The sequence below is a fragment of the Phyllobates terribilis genome, unplaced genomic scaffold (assembly GCF_046119375.1).
Source record: "Phyllobates terribilis strain yellow unplaced genomic scaffold, ASM4611937v1 Scaffold_4__5_contigs__length_816908805, whole genome shotgun sequence".
Classification (NCBI taxonomy): Eukaryota; Metazoa; Chordata; class Amphibia; order Anura; family Dendrobatidae; genus Phyllobates; species Phyllobates terribilis.
The window spans coordinates 118,520,187-118,545,202 of NW_027362764.1; the positions used below are offsets into that span (position 1 = coordinate 118,520,187).

Consider the following 25,016-nt stretch of genomic DNA (forward strand, 5'->3'; position numbering starts at 1 on the left):
TTTCCCATGCGTTTTTCCCTCAAGGTAGAAGCGTTTGTCAAGCGTTTCCGCATGCGGCTTATCAAGCGCTTTCCAAGCGATTTTAGCATCACTTGGAAAAGTGCTTGACAACTTGGTCACGCTATATAAATCCATGCAACCGGCATGGATTTATAGTAGTGTGACCAAGTTAGTTAAAAAAAAGAATAAGAATGGTAAAAAATAAAGATTATACTCGCCTTCCGATGTCCTCCCGGTGTTTTCTCTGCTGCGTCCGGTGTCTTGCACTGCTCGCTGTGGTGTGAAGGACCTGCGGTGATGTCATTGAGTCATGTGACAGGTCACATGACGTCATGGCAGGTCCTTAACAACACAGCGACCCATGCAGCAGACCAGACGAAGGGGAGAAAACACCGGGAGGCCATCAGAAGGTAAGTATAATCTCCATTTTTTATTTTAAATTCTTTTTTTTTTTTACAGTTTCTATGGTACCCAGGTCTGGATGAGTCTCCTCTCCTCCAGACCTGGGTACCATCCGCACATTGAATCGTGTGATATCCGCTTGTGCACATGTAGTGATGCAGATGTCAAGCGGTCCAGTTCAAGTCAATGGCGGCGATTACGCTACGTGTCTGCCAAATTAATGGACATGCTGCGGATTTTTGAGCGCAGCATGGGCATTGACATTGCGGCTTGTCATTGGGGACCATGGGGGACGGATTACCAAGCGTTTCCGCTGCGTAAATTCCGCAGCATAAACGCTTGGAAAATGCTTCGTGGGCACACAGCCTTAGGCCTCATCCAAGCTTTATATATGTGCTCTTTTCTTTCTTATGTCCTTCAAACCCCACCCCTCACCCCCCCAAAAAAAACAACTTTCGATTTGTGAACTAGATAGGGTCTTAAAAAAAAAGGGGGGGGGGGGGCATCATGCGGATGTCAGGGATTTTACTGATGCTTGGGAAATTTCCATCAGTTACTTGTATTCCCATGTGAGATAAACTAATGCTATACTGATTGTGAAAACGAACACTCGGGCCGAAAACATGAAAACCTGTGGGTTTTTTTGGGTTTTTTTCTGTATGATAAAAAATACTGATGTGTCATCGGCCTTAGGATGGTTTTGCTCAGTAAATATGTGATTGATCTCTAGATGGAGTTTAGAATCATTTGACCCTTGCTGTATTAGAAATGATCTTGATAGTCACTGATGTCCTGCTGGGCTAGTGATTAGGCAGAAGAGTCTTAGGCGTGCAGAGCAGCAGGTAATCACCGCACATGGGGTTATGGCCTCCGCTGGGTTTGGATTGCTCTAATCAGTGGTGAGGACGGGCCAAGGCTAGAAAGCTGAATCACTGGGAGTTTACAGGGGACAGGTTTGTGCAGATGACTCCTTTTTTAAGATGCAGTTTTCCAAGGCGAAACCACTCCAGGGAAAAGCCAGCCGTTTAGTTGGCAATTTTGCCGTAGTTTTTGCAACGATTTTGCCACCAGTATCTTTGCTTTATATATTTCAAGCCCCAACCAAAAGTCATGTAGGCTGGTAGTGCGCCCCGTATATCCATGTTACACGCTATAGCCACATGATGTCGTCCATCTGAAAATAAAATATCAATTGGAATAATGTAGTAAGTAAAATCCGATCATTTGCAGTAAAACTTGTGCGATTGAAGCCTCTGATCTGTTCTTTCCCCCATATTAATTTCTATTATGTTCCTGGGTCTGACTTATTTTAAAGCTGGGCTTTAGGTTCCTGTAACTCATATATTAACCTTACTTTACAGGTTGTGCAGATGCTGAAGGCTGGAAAAGCCAAAGAAGTGTCCTATAATGCTTTAGCTACACACATTATTGCGGAAGATGGCGACAATCCGGAGGTTGGGGAGGCTCGGGAGGTCTTTGATCTTCCTATTGTAAAAGTAGGTGATGTCAGCATTTGTTTTCTGTGCTTTACGTCCTCTGATTTCACACTTAGGAATGTATAGTTGCTTCCTTTAAGATATATAGTACAGACCAAAAGTTTGGACACACCTTCTCATTTAAAGATTTTTCTGTATTTTCATGACTGAAAATTGTACATTCACACTGAAGGCATCAAAACTATGAATTAACACATGTGGAATTATATACTTAACAAAAAAGTGTGAAACAACTGAAAATATGTCTTATATTCTAGGTTCTTCAAAGTAGCCACCTTTTGCTTTGATGACTGCTTTGCACACTCTTGGCATTCTCTTTATGAGCTTCAAGAGGTAGTCACCTGAAATGGTCTACCAACAATCTTGAAGGAGTTCCCAGAGATGCTTAGCACTTGTTGGCCCTTTTGCCTTCACTCTGCGGTCCAGCTCACCCCAAACCATCTCGATTGGGTTCAGGTCTGGTGACTGTGGAGGCCAGGACATCTGGCGTAGCACCCCATCACTCTCCTTCTTGGTCAAATAGCCCTTACACAGCCTGGAGGTGTGTTTGGGGTCATTGTCCTGTTGAAAAATAAATGATGGTCCAACTAAACGCAAACCGGATGGAATAGCATGCCGCTGCAAGATGCTGTGGTAGCCATGCTGGTTCAGTATGCCTTCAATTTTGAATAAATCCCCAACAGTGTCACCAGCAAAGCACCATCACACCTCCTCCTCCATGCTTCACGGTGGGAACCAGCCATGTAGAGTCCATCCGTTCACCTTTCCTGCGTCGCACAAAGACGGTGGTTGGAATCAAAGATCTCAAATTTGTACTCATCAGACCAAAGCACAGATTTCCACTGGTCTAATGTCCATTCCTTGTGTTCTTTAGCCCAAACAAGTCTCTTCTGCTTGTTGCCTGTCCTTCGCAGTGGTTTCCTAGCAGCTATTTTACCATGAAGGCATGCCGCACAAAGTCTCCTCTTAACAGTTGTTGTAGAGATGTGTCGGCTGCTAGAACTCTGTGTGGCATTGACCTGGTCTCTAATCTGAGCTGCGGTTAACCTGCGATTTCGGAGGCTGGTGACTCGAATAATCCTATCCTCAGAAGCAGAGGTGACTCTTGGTCTTCCTTTCCTGGGGCAGTCCTCATGTGAGCCAGTTTCTTTGTAGAGCTTGATGGTTTTTGCTACTGCACTTGGGGACACTTTCAAAGTTTGCCCAATTTTTCAGACTGACTGACCTTCATTTCTTAAAGTAATGATGGCCACTCTTTTTTTTTTTACTTAGCTGCTTTTTTCTTGCCATAATACAAATTCTAACAGTTTATTCAGTACGACTATCAGCTGTGTATCCACCAGACTTCTGCACAACACAACTGATGGTCCCAACCCCATTTATAAGGCAAGAAATCCCACTTATTAAACCTGACAGGGCACACCTGTGAAGTGAAAACCATTTCCGGTGACTACCTCTTGAAGCTCATCAAGAGAATGCCAAGAGTGTGCAAAGCAGTCATCAGAGCAAAAGGTGGCTACTTTGAAGAACCTAGAATATAAGACATATTTTCAGTTGTTACACACTTTTTTGTTAAGTATATAATTTCACATGGGTTAATTCATAGTTTTGATGCCTTCAGTGTGAATGTATAATTTTCAAAGTCATGAAAATACAGAACAATCTTTACATGAGAAGGTGTCCAAACGTTTGGTCTGTACTGTATATAATCTATATCTCTATCTAAAGAAATAAAGGGAACACTTAAACAACACAATGTAACTCTAAGTCAATCACACTTCTGTGAAATCAACCTTTCCAGTTATGAAGCAACACTGATTGTGAATCAATTTCTCCTGCTGTTGTGCAAACGTCACAGACAGCCTGCAGAAATGATAGGCAGTTAACAAGACACCCCTATAAAGGAGTGGTTCTGCAGGTGGTGACCACAGACCATTTCTCTTTTCTCATCCTTTTTGGCTGTTGTTTTGGTCACTTTTGCATTTGGTCATTGCTCTCACCCCTAGAGGTACAGTAGCATGAGGTGGCGTCTACAGTGCAACCCACAGAAGTTGCTCAGGTAGTGCAGCTCATCCATGATGGCACATCAATGCAAGCTGTGGCAAGAATGGTAGCTGTGTCTGTCAGCACAATGTCCAGAGCATGGAGCAGATTCCAGGAGATAGCCCAGTACACCGGGAGACGTGGAGGGGGCGGTAGGAGGGCAGCAACCCAGCAGCAGGACCGCTACCCCCTACTTTGTGCAAGGAGGATCAGGAGGAGCAGTGCCAGAGCCCTGCAAAATCACCTCCAGCAGGCCACTAACATCCATGTGTCTGCTCATTGTCACAAATAGACTCCATGAGGGTGCTATGAGGGCCTGACGTCTGCAAGTGTGTGTTATGCTTACAACCCAACACCACGAAGGGCAATTGGCATGTGCCAGAGAAGACCAAGATTGGCAGATTCGACATTGGCACCCTGTGCTCTTCACGTATGAGAGTAGGTTCACAGTGGGCACATGTGACAGAGTCTGGATACGCCGTGGAAAACGTTCTGCTGCCTTCAGCATCCTCCTGCATGACCAGTTTGGCAGTGGGTCCATAATGGTGTGAGGAGGCATTTCTTTGGAGGGCCGCACAGCCCTTTATACGCTAGCTAGAGGTAGCCTGACTGCCATTAGGTACCGGAATGAGATCCTCAGACCCCTTGTGAGACCATATGCAGGTGCAGTGGGCCATGGGTTCCTTCTGATGCATGACAATACCAGACTTCATGTGTCTAAAGTATGTCTGATGTTCCTGCATGATGAAGGCAATCAAGCACATCTGGGACATCATGTCTCGTTCCATCCATGTTGCACTACAGACTGTCCAGGGGTTGACTGATGCTTAAATCCAGGTCTGGGAGGAGATTCCTTAGAACATCCACCTTCTCATCAGGAGCATGGCCAGGCGTTGTAGGGAGGTCTTACAGGCACGTGGAGGCCACACACTACTGAACATAATTTCCTTATCTTGAGGCATTTCCAGTGAAGTTGGATCAGCCTGTAATTTCATTTTGAGTATCATTCCAAATCCAGACCTCCATGGAATATTCATTTTGATTTACATTGATAATTTGTATGTTTTATTGTTCTCAACGCATTCAACGATGTAATGAATAAATATTTGCAACTGGAATATTTCATTCAGGGATATCTAGGATGTGGTATTTTAGTGTTCCCTTTTACACACACACACACACACACTTATACACACACACACATTTATACACACACTTTACATAACATGTTCCTCAGGAGGTCATATGTAGTTTTTCAATGAAACTGGGACTACCACTGAAGTTATGGTTACATGGTAAACCAGTTTCTGCCATGATGCAGCTTGCTGGTGGAGCCGGTCTGGCTCTGCAATGCTGGACTGACATAACACCAGTAGACTGATCTACAATAACTGTAACTGGAATAGAAAAAGACACATTTGAAACATATCCAACAGTCACCTGTTCAAACTTCAGCACTGGCCCTCCTGTGGTCCCTTCTGTTTTTTGGCTGTAGCGGTCATATGGGAAAAAAATAATCACTGGCCTCAATGGTGTTTCACCTTATCATATTTCCTACTCTCATCCAAATAATTTAGATTTTTGTGGGATCTGTAGACAATCTTGTGAATTTGCCAATAAATATGTCTGTATTCCTGTGTTTTTTCACACTATATTTGTAGCTGCGATGAACGTGACCCGCCTTCTGTATTTTGCAAGAAATCTAATTTAGTTTTTTTTCTCCCATCTTACAGCCCTCGTGGGTCATCTTATCTGTTCGTTGTGGAGCTCGTCTACCGTATCCTTTGAATTACTGTTTTACATCGTTTTTCTTATTTTTACTTTTTAGTTTCTCTGCCTTTTTAAAAGTTTGATTTGTGCTAGTTACAGCTTACCCGTTAATGGGAACCTGTCACGAGTTTTCATGTACAACCCCTGGCAAAAATTATGTCATCACGGGGCTCGGAGGATGTTCATTCAGTTGTTTAATATTGTTAAAAAAAGCAGATCACAGACATGGCACAAAACTAAAGTAATTTCAAATGGCAACTTTATAGCTTTAAGAAACACTAAAAGAAATCAAGAAAAAACATGTGGTAATCAGTAAGGGTAATTTTTTTTCAGACCAAGCAGAGGGAAAAAAATATGGAATCACTCAATTCTGAGGAAAAAATTATGGAATCATGAAAAACAAACACACAAAAGAACACTCCAATGCATCACTAGTATTTTGTTGTACCATCTCTGGCTTTAATAACAGCTTTCAGTCTCTGAGGCATGGACTTAATGAGTGAAAAACAGTACTCTTCATCAATCTGGCTCCAACTTTCTCTGATTGCTGTTGCCAGATCAGCTTTGCAGGTTGGAGCCTTGCCATGGACCATTTTCTTCAACTTCCACCAAAGATTTTCAATTGGATTGAGACCCGGACTATTTGCAGGTCATGACATTGACCTTATGTGTCTTCTTTCAAGGAATGTTTTCACCGTTTTTGCTCTATAGCAGGATGCATTATCCCCAAACATCCTTTCAATTGATGGGATAAGAAAACTGTCCAAAATATCAATGTAAACTTGGGCATTTATTGAAGATGTAATGACAGCCATCTACACAGTGCCGTTACCTGACATGCAGCTCCATATCATCAATGACTGTGGAAATTTGCATGTTCTCTTCATGCAGTCATCTTTATAAATCTCTTTGGAACGGCACCAAACAAAAGTTCCAGCATCATCACCTTGCCCAATGCAGATTCGCGATTCATCACTGAATATGACTTTCATCCAGTCATCCACAGTCCACGATTGCTTTTCCTTAGCCCATTGTAACCTTGTTTTTTTCTGTTTAGGTGTTAATGATGGCATTTGTTTAGCTTTTCTGTATGTAAATCCCATTTTCTTTAGGCGGTTTCTTACAGTTCGGTCACAGACATTGACGCCAGTTTCCTTCCATTCGTTCCTCGTTTGTTTTGTTGTGCATTTCCTGTTTTGGAGACATACTGCTCTAAGTTTCCGATCTTGACGCTTTGTCTTCCTTGGTCTACCAGTATGTTTGCCTTTAACAACCTTCCCATGTTGTTTGTATTTGGTCCAGATTTTAGACACAGCTGACTGTGAACAACCAACATCTTTTGCAACATTGTGTGGTGATTTACCTTCTTTTAAGAGTTTGATAATCCTCTCCTTTGTTTCAATTGACATCTCTCGTGTTGGAGCCATGATTCATGTCAGTCCACTTGGTGCAACAGCTCTCCAAGGGGTGATCACTCCTTTTTAGATGCAGGTGTTAGTTTTGGAAATGAAAATTTACAGGGTGATTCTGTAATTTTTTTCCTCAGAATTGAGTGATTCCATAATTTTTTTTACCTCTGGTTTGAAAAAAAATGGCCCTAACTGAGTACCACATTTTTTTATCTTGATTTCTTTTAGTGTTTCTTAAAGCCATAAAGTTGCCATTTGAAATGACTTTAGTTTTGTGCCATGTCTGTGATCTGCTTTTTTTCAACAGCATTAAACAACTGAATGAACATCCTCCGAGCCCGGTGATTCCATAATTTTTGCCAGGGGTTGTATAAACCAATACAACAAAGTTCCTCAGCGCCTGTGCTGCATTCTAGAGAAGTTGTATATTATGTCCTGACGCTCCTCTATATTCCCCAAAAAACCTTTTCAAATGCTCCAGCGAGGTATGCATAGCCAAACAAAATCTCGCAAAAGCACATCTCCAACTCGCGCCTCTGACGCTTTGTTTCAGGGAGAGGGCAGGAGCTGTGACAGTGACCGCAGCCTCTGACGCTTTGTTTCAGGGAGAGGGCAGGAGCTGTGACAGTGACCGCAGCCTCTGATGACTCTTCATTTCAGGAAGAGGGCAGGAGCTGTGACAGTGACCACAGCCTCTGATGACCCTTCATTTCAGGGAGAGGGCAGGAGCTGTGACAGTGACTGCAGTCTTTTGCCTCTGCTCTTATCACACTTTGAGTATCTCAGCATGCACTGGGATTCTCAAATGAAGCCACAGGAGAAATAGGGGAAAAATAGAATAGTAATTAGTGTAGTTAGGAAACGGCAGGTAATTTTTAATGCAAGTATTTTAGAAAATACCTTAGATTATGGCACTAAAGAGATAAGAATTTAGAATGAAATTTAGTTTGACTTCGGGACCACCTCTTTAACCTTACTGAGTAACACTGTGTGCTTGAGTTCTCAGCAGTGGAGTATATGGTGATCAGCTGGTTGTTGGGGGAGGGGGGTCTCGATCATTGCCATGAGAGGATAACCACAAATATTGCCATCCACATGTGTAAGATATACTTGGCTTCTGACTGAGGTGTTGTATTCTATGATCTCTGCATTTCTCTTATTTTTAAGTATATTCCTTAATTAAAATAATCAGTGAAAATGGCTTTTCTCCAGAATCAGGACAGATATTTTTTGGAATTACAGCTTGTCTCTCGCAGGTATGTATAATATATTTTTTTTTTTTTAATTACACGGTGTCATTTGTAGATTACAAGTACTGAAAAAAAAGGCTTTCATATATGACTGATCCTTAAGCCCTTCCGACCATGTCAGTAATAGTACGTAGCTGTGATCGTGCCCGCACACAAGCGGTGCGGGGCGATCGCCGCCGGGTGTCAGCTGATTGTCACAGCTGATACCCCGTGCTATGTGCTGGGAGCGGTCCCGCACTGCTCCCGGCAGATTAACCCCCGCAATGCTGCGATCGAAGTAAATCGCAGAATTACGGTGGCAAGGGGGGAGGTGATCGCTATACTCACCTCTCCTGCCGGCGTCCAGCGATGTCTGCGGCGGCTCCCGGATGTTGCCATGACAACCCGATGTCGTCATGACAACATCCGGGTCACCAGGAGGCAGGACGTTACTTTGGTCATGCGCAGTGCGCGACCAAAGTAATGTCTCCCCTGTGTGCAGCGCTGACGGGCTGCATGACAAAGGGAGCTGCTGCTCTGTATGCCATGCAGCCGATCAGGCTGCAAAAAGTGAAAGTCCCATAGTGGGACGATGTGTAAAAGTAAAAAAAAAAAAGTAGAAAAGTGAAAAAAAAAATCCCCAAAAAATAAAAATATATTGAACCCATAATATTTATTTATTATGAAAAAAAAAAAAAATAAACCAATAAAAGTACACACATTTGGTATTGCCGCATCCGCAACGACCTGACCTATAAAACTGTCCCACTAGTTAACGCCTTTAGTGAACACTGTAAAAAATAAATAAATAACGAAGCAAAAAATAATGCTTTATCATACCGCCAAACAAAAAATGGAATAACACGCGATCAAAAAGACGAATATAAATAAAAATGGTACCTCTGAAAACGTCATCTTGTCCTGCAAAAAATAAGCTGCCATACAGCTCCATTGTCCGGAAAAAAAAAAGTTAAAGCTCTCAGAATAAAGCGATACAAAAAAATTATTTTTTTATAGAAAATCGTTTTTATTGTGTAAAAGCGGCAAAACATAAAAAAAACTATATAAATGCGGTACCGCTGTAAATGCACGGACCCGAAGAATAAAGCTGCATTATCAATTTTACCACACGCGGAACGGCATAAAAAAAAACGCAAAAAAACAATTCCTGAATTGTTGGTTTTTGTTTATTCTGCCTCCCAAAAATCGGAATAGAAAGCGATCAAAAAATGTCACGTGCCCGAAAATGGTACCAATAAAAACGTTAACTTGTCCCGCAAAAAACAAGCCATCACATGACTGTCGGCCAAAATATGGAAAAATCATAGCTCTCAAAATATGGTGATGCAAACACTAGTCTTTGCAAAAAAAGCGTCTTTTAGTGTGTGACAGCTGTCAGTCATAAAAACCTGATATGAATCTGGTATTGCTGTACTCACACCGACCCGAAGAATAAAGTAGTCTAATCACTTATACCACACGAGGAATGGTGTAAAAAAATAAACTCTAGGGTTGGGTTTTTTTCAAAAGTAAAGAAAAAAAAAATGACCATATGACGACCAGTGTTGAGCGCAAGTGCTTGCTACTTGAGTTTGCATCGGGTACTCTGGTATGCACTGAGTATCGCAGGTGCTCGAGTGGCATGCTCAAGTCTCTGCCCCATATGCTTCGCGGCCATAAAAAAACGTTGCTGGGATCGCCTGCCATGAACGAGCGATCCCCACATGTTTTTTTTTGGGTGTCTAACCACCGTGAAACATGCGGGGTGGGGACTCGAGCATGTCATTCTAGCACCCGCGATACTTGGTGCATACCTGAGTACCCGATGCAAACTCAAGTAGCGAGCACCTTGCACTCAAGACTAATGACAACTTATTCAATATGATGACCTAATGTTATCAAATTCTGTCGTACCTTTGGGTTCAAAATGTACACTATACCCCTTGATAAAATTCTTGAGGGGGTCTAGTTTCCAAAATGGTGTCACTTGTGGGGGGTTTCCACTGTTTAGGCACATCAGGGGCTCTCCAAACGCAAAATGGCGTCCGCTAATTATTCAAGCAAATTTTACTTTAAAAAAAGTCAAATGGCGCTCCTTCCGAACCCTGCCCGTGCACCCAAACAGTGGTTTTCCCCCACATATGGGGTATTGGCTTACTCAGGAGAGATTGCACAACAAGTTGCATGGTGCAGTTTCTCCTGTTACCTTTATGAAAATGCAAAACTGGTGCATGGTGCAGTTTCTCCTGTTACCTTTATGAAAATGCAAAACTGGGGGCTGAAAAAACATTTTTGTGGGAAAAATGTGAAAATTTTATTTTCACAGCTCCATGTTCTAAACTTCTGTGAAGCACCTGGGGATTCAAGGTGCTCACCACAAATCTAGATAAGTTCCCTTAGGGGTCTAGTTTCCAAAATGGTGTTACTTGTGGGGAGTTTCCACTGTTTAGGCACATCAGGGGCTCTCCAAATGCAACATGGCATCCACTAATTATTCAAGCAAATTTTACATTCAAAAAGTCAAATGGCGCGCCTTCCCTTCTGAACCCTGCTGTGCGCCCAAACAGTGTTTTTTCCCCACGTATGGGTTATCTGCGTACTCAGGGGAAATTGCACAACAAATTTTGGGGTCCATTTTTCCTGTTACCCCTGCAAAAATAAAAACATTGGGGTCTAAAGTAACATTTTTGTGAAAAAAGTTAAATGTTCATTTTTTTCTTCCCCATTCCAAAAATTCCTGTGAAGGGTTAATAAACTTCTTGAATGTGGTTTTGAGCACCTTGAGGGGTGCAGTTTTTAGAATGGTGTCACTTTTGGGTATTTTCTGTCATAAAGGCCCCTCAAAGTCACTTCAAATGTGATGTGGTCCCTAAAAAAATGGTTTTGTAAATTTTGTTGGAAAAATGAGAAATCGCTGATCAACTTTTAACCCTTATAGCGCACTAATAAAAAAAAATTTTTGGTTCCAAAATTGTGCTGATGTAAAGTAGACATGTGGGAAATGTTATTTATTAACTATTTTCTGTGACATATCTCTCTGATTTTAACGGAATAAAAATTCAAATTTTGAAAATTGTGAAATTTTCAAAATTTTCACCAAATTTCCAATTTTTTCACACATAAACGCAAGTGATATCGAAGAAATTTTACCACTATCATGAAATACAATATGTCACGAAAAAACATTCTCAGAATCAGGGGAATACGTTGAAGCGTTTCAGAGTAATTACTTCATAAAGTGACAGTGGTCAGAATTGTAAAAATTGGCCTGGTCATTAACGTGCAAACCACCCTCGGGGGTAAAGGGGTTAAAGGTTTAATGTGATCTTTAGAAGTTATCTGTTATCCATAGGAAAGGTAATAACTTGCTAATTGCAAATTACCTCCTGTCCAGTAGATGGCTGATAACTTCTAAACATGGAAATAACTCTTTATTTATTTTTACTATGTATTAATCATTAAAATAGCAATATGTTATGGAAATCTACCAAATATACTGTATATTTTAGTCATAATTTATTATCATGAATGAATTATTATTCTTTAGAGCCATTGATTAAAGTTAATACAATTATTTTATGTTTGTTTAGCGAGTCTTGTATTATTTAAAGAGTAACTAAAAGTTTAAGTGTCTTTTTTTAAAGTTTCTGACTTTCTGTTGAATCTGCAGACTTCTCAGCTGTAAAGGACCTATTAACTTTCCTGATGGGTCTATATCAGTAAAAAAATATATATATCTACCGTATATTCCCCATGGAGTAATTATTTTGGAACATCTTTCCTTGAAACTCTGCATTGTGCTGTTCCTCCTCCTGAATGTTTATATGTAAATTGACAACTGGGTGGTACTAGTCTGCCTCTGTATAAAGAACTTGTCCATACACTGTGGTACCGTCCGTGAAGGTTGGACAATGGAGGGACTCGTCCCTTTCACAAAGGGGTACGGTAACACTCGGTTTATGAATATTCAGGAAGTATAAAGCGAAGTGCACACTGCATTTATTCACTTTGTTAGAAGTATATGTTAAAGGGTTATTCTCATCACAAACTGGTAAAAATACAAGCAACTTTGCAGTTTACTTATTAAAAATGTTCTCTTTCAAGAACATAAAGATTTTCATTGTATTGCATAATGCTCATTGCCTAGAAACCGGACACCGCTGCAACCTGTCACTAAACACAGTGTTTACAAGCTCTTTTCAAAAGCGCTTGAAAACTTTGCTCTGAAACTATCTGGATCTGACAAGTCTGCGCCCCTGCAGTCCACTGATACTGCAAAGGCAAAGCTGCCTCCTCTTGGAGTGCACACAGTCCAGACCAGTGGCGTGAAGATGCCTCTGGCCCGAGCTGTGACAAGCAGGAGCACATCACCCCTGACAAGCAGGAGCGCATCACCCCTGGCAAGCAGGAGGCAGAGAAGTGGTGCTCTCCTGCGTCAGGAGATAAGGTCCCCTCCATGAGATGCGATTTGTATGTGTGTGTAGAATTTTTAGAAATAGTTACAACATGATTTAAGATTGTCTATTACACTCATCATTTTTGTTTTTTTTTTCTCATTAGGTTTCGCCTGATGATAGAAATGCCCTTTGGGCACTGATAACATTTTATGGTGGGGAATGTCAACTGAGTCTTAATAAGAAATGCACTCATCTTATCGTTCCTGAGCCAAAAGGGGTAAGAAGCATTTGGAGATGGTCTCATTGTTTCTTATGTGTTATCACTTCATTTTTTTTTTTTTTTACATTCCTTCGTCTTTCTCTTATTCTCAGACCAAATTTGAATATGCATATCAACGCGAGAACATAAAAATAGTCGCACCAGACTGGGTGGTAGACTCGATATCCGAGAAGATCAGAAAAGATGAAGCACCATACCACCCACGTCTTACGTACTATGAGGAAGAGGAAGAAGAGGAGGATGAAGAGGAAGAAAATGAAAGGGACTCCCAAAATGCAAGTGCCGATGAGGACAGATACTCCTCCAAATCTAGTCCAGTATCATCTCGAGACAGATCTCCTCTGCCTGATCAGGAATCTTCACCCAAGCGTAGCGCCGCAGCGAAAATTAAAGAGGAGCTGATGTTTGATGACTCTGACGACTCTTCACCAGAAAAGCAAGAGAGAAATCTGAACTGGACGCCAGCAGAGATACCACAGATGAGTGCTGCAAAGAGAAGGCTGCCTCAGGGCAAGGACTCGGGGCTGATTAACTTGTGTGCAAATGTTCCGCCTGTGCCAGGGAGCATTTTGCCTCCTGATGCTCGAAGTGGGTTGCTCTCATCGGTCCCTGGGGCAACGAATTCAGAAAGACCGGATATTATGGCTTTTCGTAGTCCAGCAACAAGGACACTTAGAAACATCACAAATAGCGCTGATATACAGCAAATAAATAGGCCATCAAATGTAGCACACGTAAGTGTCAATGGCATGCTTGTGTATAGTAGTAGATGTTGGTTAAACAAACCCTTGTTAAAAGACATCAGTCTTATGATTGCACCTATGTGGGCAGCATGAAGTAGCGGTAGAGACCCTGATATCAGGACTGGGTCACTTACTTTATTTTTTCTTAGTAGAAGATATATATGGGCGTACAGGAATAGTCAGTATAAGTATAGAGTTCACATTAGCTACACGACTAGCCTAAATCATTGGGGAAAATAAGGAGGGAGAGAAGAGATATGAACTAAATTAAATGTTAAAAATTAACTTTTGTTATACAAGATTAACCCCTTTCCAACCAGGTCAGTAATAGTACGCACCTGGTCGGAAAGGCCGGTTCAGCGGGGGCTCCGGCGCTGAGCCCGCACTGAACCGGGCACATGTCAGCTGATTCTTACAGCTGACATGTGCCCGCGACAGCAGCGGCTGGAATCGCGATCCACCCGCGGCTGTTAACATGTTAAATGGCGCGGTCAATCTCTGACAGCGGCATTCAACTCGCTCTTCCGGGAAGCGCGTCCTAAGCCCCGCCCATCGGTGACCCCGTCACGTGATCACGGGTCATCGATGGGTGGGCATGACAACCCAGGGTCTGCTGCAGAGGCCTGTGGTTGTCATGTCTCAATTGCTATGAGCGCCACCTAGTGGTCGGCGCTCATAGCACATGAGCATTTCTGCTGCATACAAGCGATCTGCTCATCGCTTGTATGCAGTAGAAGCAATCAGACAACTGTTGCTTCTAGTCTCCTATGGAGACTATTGAAGCATGCAGTAAGTGCATAAAAAAAAAAATGTTTTTAAAAATATTAAAAAAATATAAAAGTTTAAATCACCCCCCTTTCGCCCCATTCAAAATAAAATAATTAAAAAAACAAACAAACACATACACATATTTGGTATCGCCGCGTTCAGAATCGCCTGATCTATCAATATAAAAGAAGAATTAATCCGATCGGTAAACTGCGTAACGAGAAAAAAATTCTAAGCTCCAGAATTACGTTTTTTTTTGGTCGCTGCAACATTGTAATAAAATGCAATAACGGGCGATCAAAACATCGGATCTACCCCAAAATAGTATCAATAAAAACGTCAGCCCGGCACGCAAAAAATAAGCCCTCACCTGGCCCCAGATCCCGAAAAATGGAGACGCTACAGGTCTTGGAAAATGGCGTCATTTTTTTTTTTTTTTCTTTAGCAAACTTTGAATTTTATTTTCACCACTTAAATAAAAAAGAACCTATACATGTTTGGAGTCTACGAACTCGTAATGACCTGGAGAATAATGATGGCAGGTCAGTTTTAGCATTAAGTGAACGTCGTAAAAAAAAGGACCCAAAAAACAACTGTGACATTGCATTTTTTTTGCAATTTCACCACACTTGGAATTTTTTTTCCTGTTTTCCAGTACACGATATGGTAAAACCAGTAATGGTGTTTAAAAGTACAACTCGTCCCGCAAAAAATAAGCCCTCACACGGCCATATTGAACGAAAATTAAAAAAGTTCTGGCTCTGGGAAGAAGGGGAGCTAAAAATGAAAACACAAAAACAGAAAGACCCATGGTCGTTAAGGGGTTAAAATATGGTGACCTGTCTATGAAAGTGAGAGACTTAAATTAGACCTTAGAAGAAGCCAGTAATCTGGCAAAACACGTGTCAGGCATTGCATTTTTTCTTGCAGCTTTTCTCCTTTATTAGTTGCCGTGAAAGTACTAAAAAGTACTGCAAGAAAGAAAGCAAATGACCTGGCAGTGGAGCAAGACTCTCAATCACTGCGAGTAGAAATAGCAGAAAATGGTTTTCTCTGCTCATGCAATACTTTTAAAGAGATCCTGTCATATCCGAAAAGGCACCTTATTCTCTGCTGATATAGTGGTAATCTAAAACCCAAAAAGATGAACTGGAATGTAAGTTGGTTTGCATGCAACGTGTAGGCGCATGTTCACACTGGCCGCTAAACAAACAAAGCCCAAGATAAAAACAAAATGAGCAAATACACTGCAGTAAAATAAATAAATAGCAACAGTGCATAAAAATAACATGGGATACTTGGTTAACGGAATTTTGATCAGCAAAACGTAAAAGCCATCCCACCACATCAAGGTGGCCCTTTTTTGGACAGTCCTACCCTCTAATATTAAAACCTTACCATATGTCAAATTACGTGAATGTGAATAGGGATCATGCAGGACAGAGACCCCGACTAATAAACACCCAACCAGCCATGGCGAGCTTTATAAACTTAATGTCCAGCTCAAAAAAAAAAGGGATGCCACACCCCTATTAGAACCATCCCGATTAGGGACGCATTGACATGGTGGGATGGCTGTTTTATTTACTGCAGGGTATTTGCTCATTTTGTTTTTATCTTAGGTTTTGTCTGTTTAGTGGCCAGTGTGAGTATATGCCTACATCTTGCATTCATACCAACTTATATTTCAGTTCTTCATCTGTTTGGGTTTTTGTTTCAGGTTTTTGCACTCTGTGCAAATAAGAGCGTGGCATCCCTTTTCTTTGAGCTGGTTATTACATTTATATAGCTCCCCACTTCCGGCTGTCCATTAGTTGGGGTCTCTGCCCTGCTCAACCCTTATTCATGTCATTTGACATATGGTAATGTTTTAATATTAGAGGTTAGGACCCTCCTGAATAGGGTCACCTTGACGTGCTGGGTTTGCTTTTATTTCTTTTTTTATATCAAAATCACGTTAACTAAATACCCTATGTTATTTTCATGCACTATTGCTATTTATTTACTGACGGGTATTTGCTTATTTTGTTTTGATCATGAGTTTTATAGTGGTAATCTGCAACGGGAACAGGGAGATGAATTTGTATCCTCACTGCAGCCGCACGCTTATATTTTTTAGGAGTCGGTCAGTTTTATTCCAAGTCCGACTCCACCAAAATGGACTCTAACTCCACAGCCCTGGTTATGATATTTCAGAATAAATTTGGAGACAGTCAGACGTCTCCATTATGGTATCGTATGATGGATAAGTATCTGCCTGTATTTCTCACCACTGAGAACATCATTAATTCTGACCAACTCCCCCAACCTCATTTACCAAAATGGAGCCTCAAACTTGCAAGGGCCTTCCACCATGCTGCACTGATACCTGCAGACTCTCGTTATTACACCAGGCATCAGCCCATCTGCAGCAAACTACTTTGTTACAATTTTTTTCATATTTGATTCACCAGTTCAGAGCACCTACTGCCATTTTTCTGCACCAGTTCCCATGTTTTCATGCATTGTTGAGTCACTTGGCCTTGATTCCATGTTGAAGGCATGTGATTTTTTTTGCCACAATTCTTCCATGAAGACCACTTCTGGTCAGACTTTTTTGAACAGTAGGTGGATGTAGCTCGGTCCCAGTGGTTGCTGCCAGCTCTGAGCTGATTTCACTGCTGAACATTTTCCAATTTTGAATGTGTTTTTCACTTAGTGGCCTTGGTCCTTGGCTGACCGTTGCATCTACTGTACTCAGTGTTGCCCCTTTCTTGGTGCTTTTGTTCAATATAGATTGTACAGCACATCTTAAAACCTTGGTCTACTTTTTTTAAAGTTTTTGCCTGGCTGCGACCTTGTTGATGTATTATAACTACCTTGTGTCTTGCTGCTGTGCTCAGTCTTGCCACAATGAATGACCTGTGACCTGAAACGGTCTTCCATGCAATCAACTTTATATCAAAGTTCCTCACCCAGCCTCCTACACTGCTGTTTCTGTTATAGTTCATAACTGTGTTTTAACCTACATATGAAAATGATGATCATTATCACCCATGTGGTATAATTGGTTACTCATATGTCTCATATGCGTACGTTTACCTAGAGTTGATGCTGTTTTGAAGGAAAAGACTGGTCACAGCAGTTACTGATTTGATTCTATATTTTTGTTCATTCACTCTGTATTTTGTTAATTGATAAAAATTAATGCTTCTATTTTTTAAAGCATTTTTGCCTTTCAGCATTTTTTTTCTACACCTGCCTAAAACTTTTGCACAGTACTGTATATCTGTTTATCTTTTCTTATCTCCAACTTGTTCTCATTCTTCCTTAGCTTTTACAAACGCTGTCTGCTTCCACCAAAAACTTAGAACAAGGCAGCCATCCCCAGCAAGGACATCCAAATGCTGTGTTGTTTAATCAGATGAAATCCCTAACGCCAGAAGCTCAACAACTATTACAGCAGCAGTCCCATCAGACGCCGCAGCAGCAGCACCATCCTCTTGTGCAGCTTCAGCCTCAGCAGCTCATGCAACTGCAGCAGCAACAACAGCAGCAGCAAATCACCCAGCAGGCTTTTCCTCAGCATCAGTTTTCACAAGTAAACCAACAGCAACACTTCACTCAGTTGCAATTCTCACAGCAACAACAGATAATTCGTCCACAGCAGCAAACCATGCAGCACTTCCAACAGCAGCACGCACTTCAGCAGCAGCTCCAGCAGTTGCAACAGCAGCAGCATCTTCAACAGCAACAGACACTACAGCAAACGCTTCAGCAGCAAAATATACAGCAAATCCTTCAACGACAACAGACTCCTGGACAGCAGCAGACAATTCAGACGTCTATACAGCAGCAACAGACACTGCAGCAGAACATTCAGCAACAGCAAACTCTTCAGCCTGGTATACAGCAGCAAAACCTGCAACAAAGCATTCAGCAGCTTCAGCAACAACAGATACAACATTTAACTTTGCAGCAAAAGCAGCAACTTCAGCAGCATGCTATTCAGCAGCAGCAGCAAATTCAGCCTCACCCTCAGTTACACACTCTGCAGCAGCAGCAAATCCAGACTCAAGCTCTACAACAGCAGCAGATTCAGTCACAGGCAATCCAGCAGCAGATTCAGCCGTCAGTTATTCAGCAGCAACATCAAATGCAGGCACAGTCCTTACAGCAGCAGCAAATCCAAGTACAATCCCTACAACAGCAGCAAATCCAGGCCCAAACTCCACAGCATCATGTGCAACCACAAGCCCTCCAGCAGCAGCATCAAGTGCAGGCACAAACTCTTCAGCAACACCAAATGCAACCACATAATATTCAGATTCAACATCAAATTCAGAATCAAACTCATCAGCCGCATCAGATTCCCTCACAAATGCTCCAACCGCAATCCCTCAATCAACAGCAATTACAGCAGCAACAACAAACGCTTCAGCTTCAACAGCAGCAAATTAAACAGCAGCAACTTCAACAACAGACACTGCTCCAACAACAGCAAATTCAGCAACAGCAGCAGCTGCAACAAGCTGGCCTTCAGCAGCAGCAAATGCCGCAGACTCCGCAATCACAAATTCAACAGCCAGTGACGCTGCAGCAGGTGCAGGTTCAGCAGGTGACCCTTCCTCAGCCCCAGCTCCAGGCCCAACAAGCTCAGCAGCAAAAACACAACCTTCAGCAGTTACAACAGCAACTCCAACAGCAGCATCTCCAACGCTTACAGCAGCGGCAAATGCAAAATCAGACTCAACAGCAACTGGGACAGATACAGCAAGTGCCACCCCAGACACCTAATCAACAGCCACTGCAATCTCAACAACTTCACGGACACGACCCATCACTGGATAGTAAGCTAATTAGACTTTTTCATAGTTTTAGTACAGGTGATTTTACTATATTTCAGGTTTTCCTGCACTACAGCAACTCCACTAATCTCTGTATGTATGTCCCCTATGGCCATCATTCTCTACTTAGGCATGCAGGAGAACAATCATTTATTTTACTTCTAGAACGCCTTCAAATTCCACATTGCTTTCCAGATATCATAATCACTGTCTCCACTGGGCCTAACAATCTAAATTCCCTATCAGTATATCTTTGGATTGTGGGAAGAAATTGGAGTACCCTGAGGAAACCCACGCAAGCATGGGGAGAATAATATATAAACTCCTTGCTAGGTGTTGTCCTCTGTGGGATTTGAACCAAGAGCCCCAGCGCAGCAAAGCAACAGGGCTTCTCATAGAGCTGTTATTAAATATTCCATCCGTGAGATAACGCTGCCTAATCTGTCCCAACACCCAATAAAAATTAGTCTGATAGAGAGGTCAGGTATAATTCACAATAAAACACCGTTATTTATGCAATAGGGTACATGATGGCAGAGATAGTAATTAATTACATATATCAAATGTAGGGAAAATAAACGGGCCAGATAAAAACCACAAATAATAAGTGCAATATTAGTATGGATATTAATAAATAGATTCAAACTAGTACACACTCAATAGACTTAAACATCATTGTAAAAGAGCATCAGGTGAAGAAAGACCATACTTATAAGTATATGAGAAAAGGGATGGTAATTGTAAATATATGCACATATCCCTACGCCGATTTTAAACGTCCAATTAAAGAGTTTTATAAATCAATGTGACCGTAGAATCTAGAGTTGGTTATTAATCATTCTGTAGGCTCTCTATATATATGTGTATATATATATCTGTGTAATATAGTAATAGTTCATACCTATTTTGTGAGACAAAGACGTATTGCACATGCACTGGGCTGAGTGATCCTCCCGCTGGTGTGGCGCTCACCCTGACGCACGTTTCGGTGGGTCCATCAGGGGGTACCTTATCGCATAAATAAAGGTGTTTTATTGTGAATTATATCCGACCTATTTATATGATTAATTTTTATTGGGTGTTTCTTTCCGATTGGTCTATCCAATCTAATCAGCTGATGTACATTTTCACTATGTGGGTGATTACTACCAACAACATTATATATTGATTGAAACGTATATCATCTGCTTGTCCTCTGCATTCTTTGTTTAATCTGTCCCAGTCTACACAGTAAATTTGACAAATGAGCTACAGAAGCAGGGAATGTCAGCTGTATGTGTGCTACAGTCATTAGTCTGATAACTGCAATATTTTCTTTTGTGGTGTTTTTTTTTTGTGATAGTCAAATTGTAATAAAACCTTGGTTGTCATTTTTGTGATGATGCATTATTTCCTTTCATTTATGGGTCTATCTTTGAACTTTCAGTTCCTGAAGATTACTTTTTGATGGGCTGTGTGTTTGCAATCGCTGATTATCCAGAGCAGATGTCTGATAAACAACTTTTAGCAACTTGGAAACGGGTAGGTTTAGTGTGATTTGTGACCCCTTTCCTCAATGACTTACATGGTTTCACTAGCATTTCTACTAGTTTGTGGTGGCGTTCCCTACTTGTAATTTTTGCTTTTTAAACTACTACTTTTTTATCTAAACTTTTTAAAGATTAAAAGTATATGCTTAATCAAGTTTTACCCATGTAGGCTATAGATAGCTAAAGTGTATGAAGTTTATTGGGTTTTGCCTGAAAAGAAAGTGTCACCTAAGACCTGCCATAATGGACTCCTCATACCCTACCAATCCCAGCATTTTTCCTGTACATTGCGGCTCGGACGGAGCTTGAGGCATCCTACTGATGTTAGATCATTTTTCACGGACCCATAGACTTTCATTGCCACTTTTGATCCAACACTCGGATCAACATCGAACATGATTCTATGATTTTGCATTGACCACTCCATCTGCAAAATATCAGTTTATGGGGCTGTTCACAAGTCTGTCATAGGTCCAAGTGCTATCTGTGAAAAACACGGATAGCATTTGTACGCAAAACAATGGACGTGTGAATGAGGCCTTACTTCCACCACTGCCTCTTCTATATGTTGGATTGCCAGAAGTTTTCACGCTGATATCTAATTTCCCACAACTTGTTAATATAAATAATTATGCAAAAAAAATAATTAAAATGAATTTATTGTACAAACAAATACATCTTCAGGAAACCTAGTTTTCTAATCAGGATTAGACAAGAAACATAGTTCTACTGGTAAGATAGGGTTCTGCTGAAAATTAAAAATTATCTAAAATATAGTGTAACCAGGAATTACATTTAAATGTAAATCACTAACCTGTAATGTGACTGTATATTTAGGACATAACATTTATTTTTTTTAATTTGCAGATAATCCAAACGCATGGTGGTACTGTGGACCCTACACTAACAAGCCGCTGTACACATCTCCTGTGTGAGAGCCAAGTCAGTAGCATGTATGCACAGGTAGGTGTTAATGTGACTGAATGCTTCCACACACAATATTATAGGGGTAGTCCCATCTTCAAGGTCTGATTCCAATATGTAGTAGGTGTAATAATAATATTAGCAAATGCCTCCAATTATAAATGTAGTATAGTTCTTCTGATAACCTATGTCGCTTACCTCATGTGCAGGGCATTGCATTGGTTAGGTATCCATGGTTACGGCCACTAGCCAGTAACTGTCACTATATGAGTGGTCGTAACCATGGATACCTAAGCTATTGCAATGCCCTGCACATGAAGTAAGCAACATAGGTTATCAGGAGAACTATACTACATTTCTAATTGGAGGTATTTGCTTATTATTATAACACCTACTACATATTGGGATAGGATCTTGGAGATAGAAATACCCTTTTAACTAACTTCTGTACTGTTGCACTAGTTCACCCATGGCATTCAGAGATCGCCTACGTGATAATTTGTGATGGAATTGTGGTGTTGCTCTTAAGGGGTATTCTGGAGACATAAACAATGTATAGTTATTGTTTCATAAAATAAAAATCAGAAAACTGGAGTAGAAAAGGAACCAGTAGAAAGGAGCAACCTGAACAGACTAGATGAAACTGGAGCCCCCGAAGAGGAAACTGGGGACACCGGAAGATAAAATGTACTGGAATTAAAAATAGATCTTCACCATCTTGCCTTCGAACTGGAGAAGACCAGAAGGCTGACATGGGAAGCCTGGTTTCTAGAAGAGGAAAAATAAAGGCATAAACAACTCTGGGCCTCAGACCTGTGTCTGCCTCCTATGTGACACTAATCTAAATTGGTGTAGTCCACTGTGTGCAGGTGGGTGTAGTCTGCCGGGGAGGGGCTGACCTTTGTAATTCTTAGTGTCCGCTTCCTGGTACCAGCAGCATACATCCATGGTTCCTGTGTCACCCAAGAAATGTTCTGTTTTTGGCTAGGGAACAGCTGACTGGGCAGGCTGAGCTAAGCGGGGCAGGGCGAAATGTTTATACCTTATTGCAGACGACTCGAGTAAAGCTCCCATTGCAGCCAGACACCGATAACTGAGGTGAGGACACGGCTGAGCTCCTGAGATACACAGAGATGATTTCTTTAAATTTCACAGTCTTAAAGGATGAATTCCATCATTAAAACCACTAAAGGATAGGCGATAACTTGCAGATTGGTTGGAGTTCCTGTGATTTTGCCGCCACTGATCTGCAGGTTAGCCTAGTGGTGTAGTCTGCTACCTCCAGCCGTCCCATAGAGAATGCTTGCAATTCAAAGCTCCTCTCTCAGGATCATTAGCACTTGGACCCATACCAATTCAGAAGTTATCACCTAATTGGGGTTTATCTTAAATGGAAACTTGAGTAACCTGACTGCTTAAATGTTTTGTGCAGTTGGGGGAACTCTATTACCACTCAGATTCTGTCATTTATAGGCAATAAAGGAGAGGAGGCGATGCATCACCGCTCACTGGCTGAACACAGTCTTGAAGAAGAAGAAAATGGTGCCACCTCATCGAACGCTACACTTTCCAGTGGCTTTTCCACCAGGAGGAAAGCCATGTTCTCAACATGTAAGGAAGCCATACTCTATAATGTCTATGGTAGCATTTATTTACCATGTATTTGTTGTTTTCCTCCCTTTCTGAGAACCATAATGTTTATACTTCCATCCACATAAAGCCTTATTAGGCTGAGTTCACACGATGCGTTTTTCATGCGTTTCCGCGGCGTTTTTGCAGTTGCGTAAACGCCGCGGAAACGCATGAAAAACGCATGGTAGAAGGGCAGCAATGTTCCCCAATGGAAATCCGCATGTGCTGTGCCCATGATGCGGATTTTTCCGCAGCGTAAACGCTGCGGTCAAAAATCCGCAGCATGTCAATTAATTTTGCGGAAACGCTGCTCTTTTGCCGCCATTGACTTGCATTAGACCGCATGGAATCCGCATCACTGTATATGTTGATGCGCTTTTCATGCGGTCTAATGTGCGGATGGTACCCGGGTGTGGAGGAGAGGACTCTCATCCAGACCCAGGTACCATTAAAAAAAAAAAGAATAAAATAAAAAATATATATATTCTCACCTTCTGACGGCCCGCGCTGCGTCCTGCCGGCTTCCCGCGCACTTCGCGGTTGAATGAAGGACCTTCGCTGACGTCAGAGTCATGTGACGGGTCACGTGACGCTGACGTTGGAAGGTCCTACAGTCTTCACTGCCGGCAGCCGGGACCGATGAAGCAGGACACCGGGGGCCATCAGAGGGTAAAGTATATATTTATTTTTTATTTTTTGACATTCACACACTATATAAATCCATGCCGGTTGCATGGATTTATATAGTGTGAAGTTGACAAGCACTTTCCAAGTGATGCTAAAATCGCCTGGAAAGCGCTTGTCAACCCGCATTCGGAAATGAAAGTGAAGACCGCTTCATTTCCGCATGTCCCTGGCAGGAAACCGCATGTACAATCCGCATGCGTTTTTTCCTGCCAGAGAGATGCAGAAACGCTCAGGAAAAAATCCTGAGCATTTCTGCATCGTGTGCACATACCCTTACAGCTTCTTTTTTTGCAAGACCACTTTTTGTTTTGAATATTTCACCATTCATTTGAAATTAAAGGGAATCTGTCAGCAGGTTTTTGCTATCTCATCTGAGAGCAGCCTAATGTAGGCAAAGAGAAGCTGAATCCAACGATGTATCACTTAGATCACTGGGTGCAGCTGTTCTCACAGAATCAGTGAGTTTTTAGATTTAGCATGAAGCAGAGCTGAAAAGCTACCCCCTCCCACACCAGGTTTTGTATATACAATGTCCATAGACAGTGAGCTGCCTATGACAGGAGGGGGCTCATCGGACTAGCATGCACACCCTGCTGTGTCTCAGCAATGATAAGCTCCTTGTGCTAAAACCATCATTGCAAGCAAACAAAACCAAAAGAGAGGAATTGCTCAAATCTGTGTTTTAACCCCTACCTCATGCTGTGTTCAGATTACATAGCAAAAACCTGCTGACAAGAGTCCCATCAAAAAAATATTATTATTATTTTTAATTATTGTGTGTGTTTGGGTTTTGTTTTTACGGTGTTCATTGTATGGCGCTTTATTTATTAGTCCCTTTAGGGGACTAGAACCTGTGATTGTCTAATCGCTTAAACTATGTA

The 25,016-nt window shown here is 41.6% G+C and overlaps 1 protein-coding gene across 1 annotated transcript in view; it reads left to right on the forward strand.

The window, feature by feature from the left end:
- Positions 1-25,016, forward strand: part of PAXIP1 (PAX interacting protein 1) — a 48,659-nt gene that overhangs the window by 8,196 nt on the left and 15,447 nt on the right. Inside the window, exons 2-10 of the mRNA XM_073677701.1 lie at positions 1,764-1,898; positions 5,675-5,718; positions 8,313-8,376; positions 12,910-13,023; positions 13,119-13,760; positions 17,851-19,366; positions 20,790-20,884; positions 21,760-21,855; positions 23,290-23,427. Of these exons, the coding sequence (XP_073533802.1) occupies positions 1,764-1,898; positions 5,675-5,718; positions 8,313-8,376; positions 12,910-13,023; positions 13,119-13,760; positions 17,851-19,366; positions 20,790-20,884; positions 21,760-21,855; positions 23,290-23,427 (2,844 nt within the window). The remainder of the gene's footprint in view (positions 1-1,763; positions 1,899-5,674; positions 5,719-8,312; positions 8,377-12,909; positions 13,024-13,118; positions 13,761-17,850; positions 19,367-20,789; positions 20,885-21,759; positions 21,856-23,289; positions 23,428-25,016) is intronic.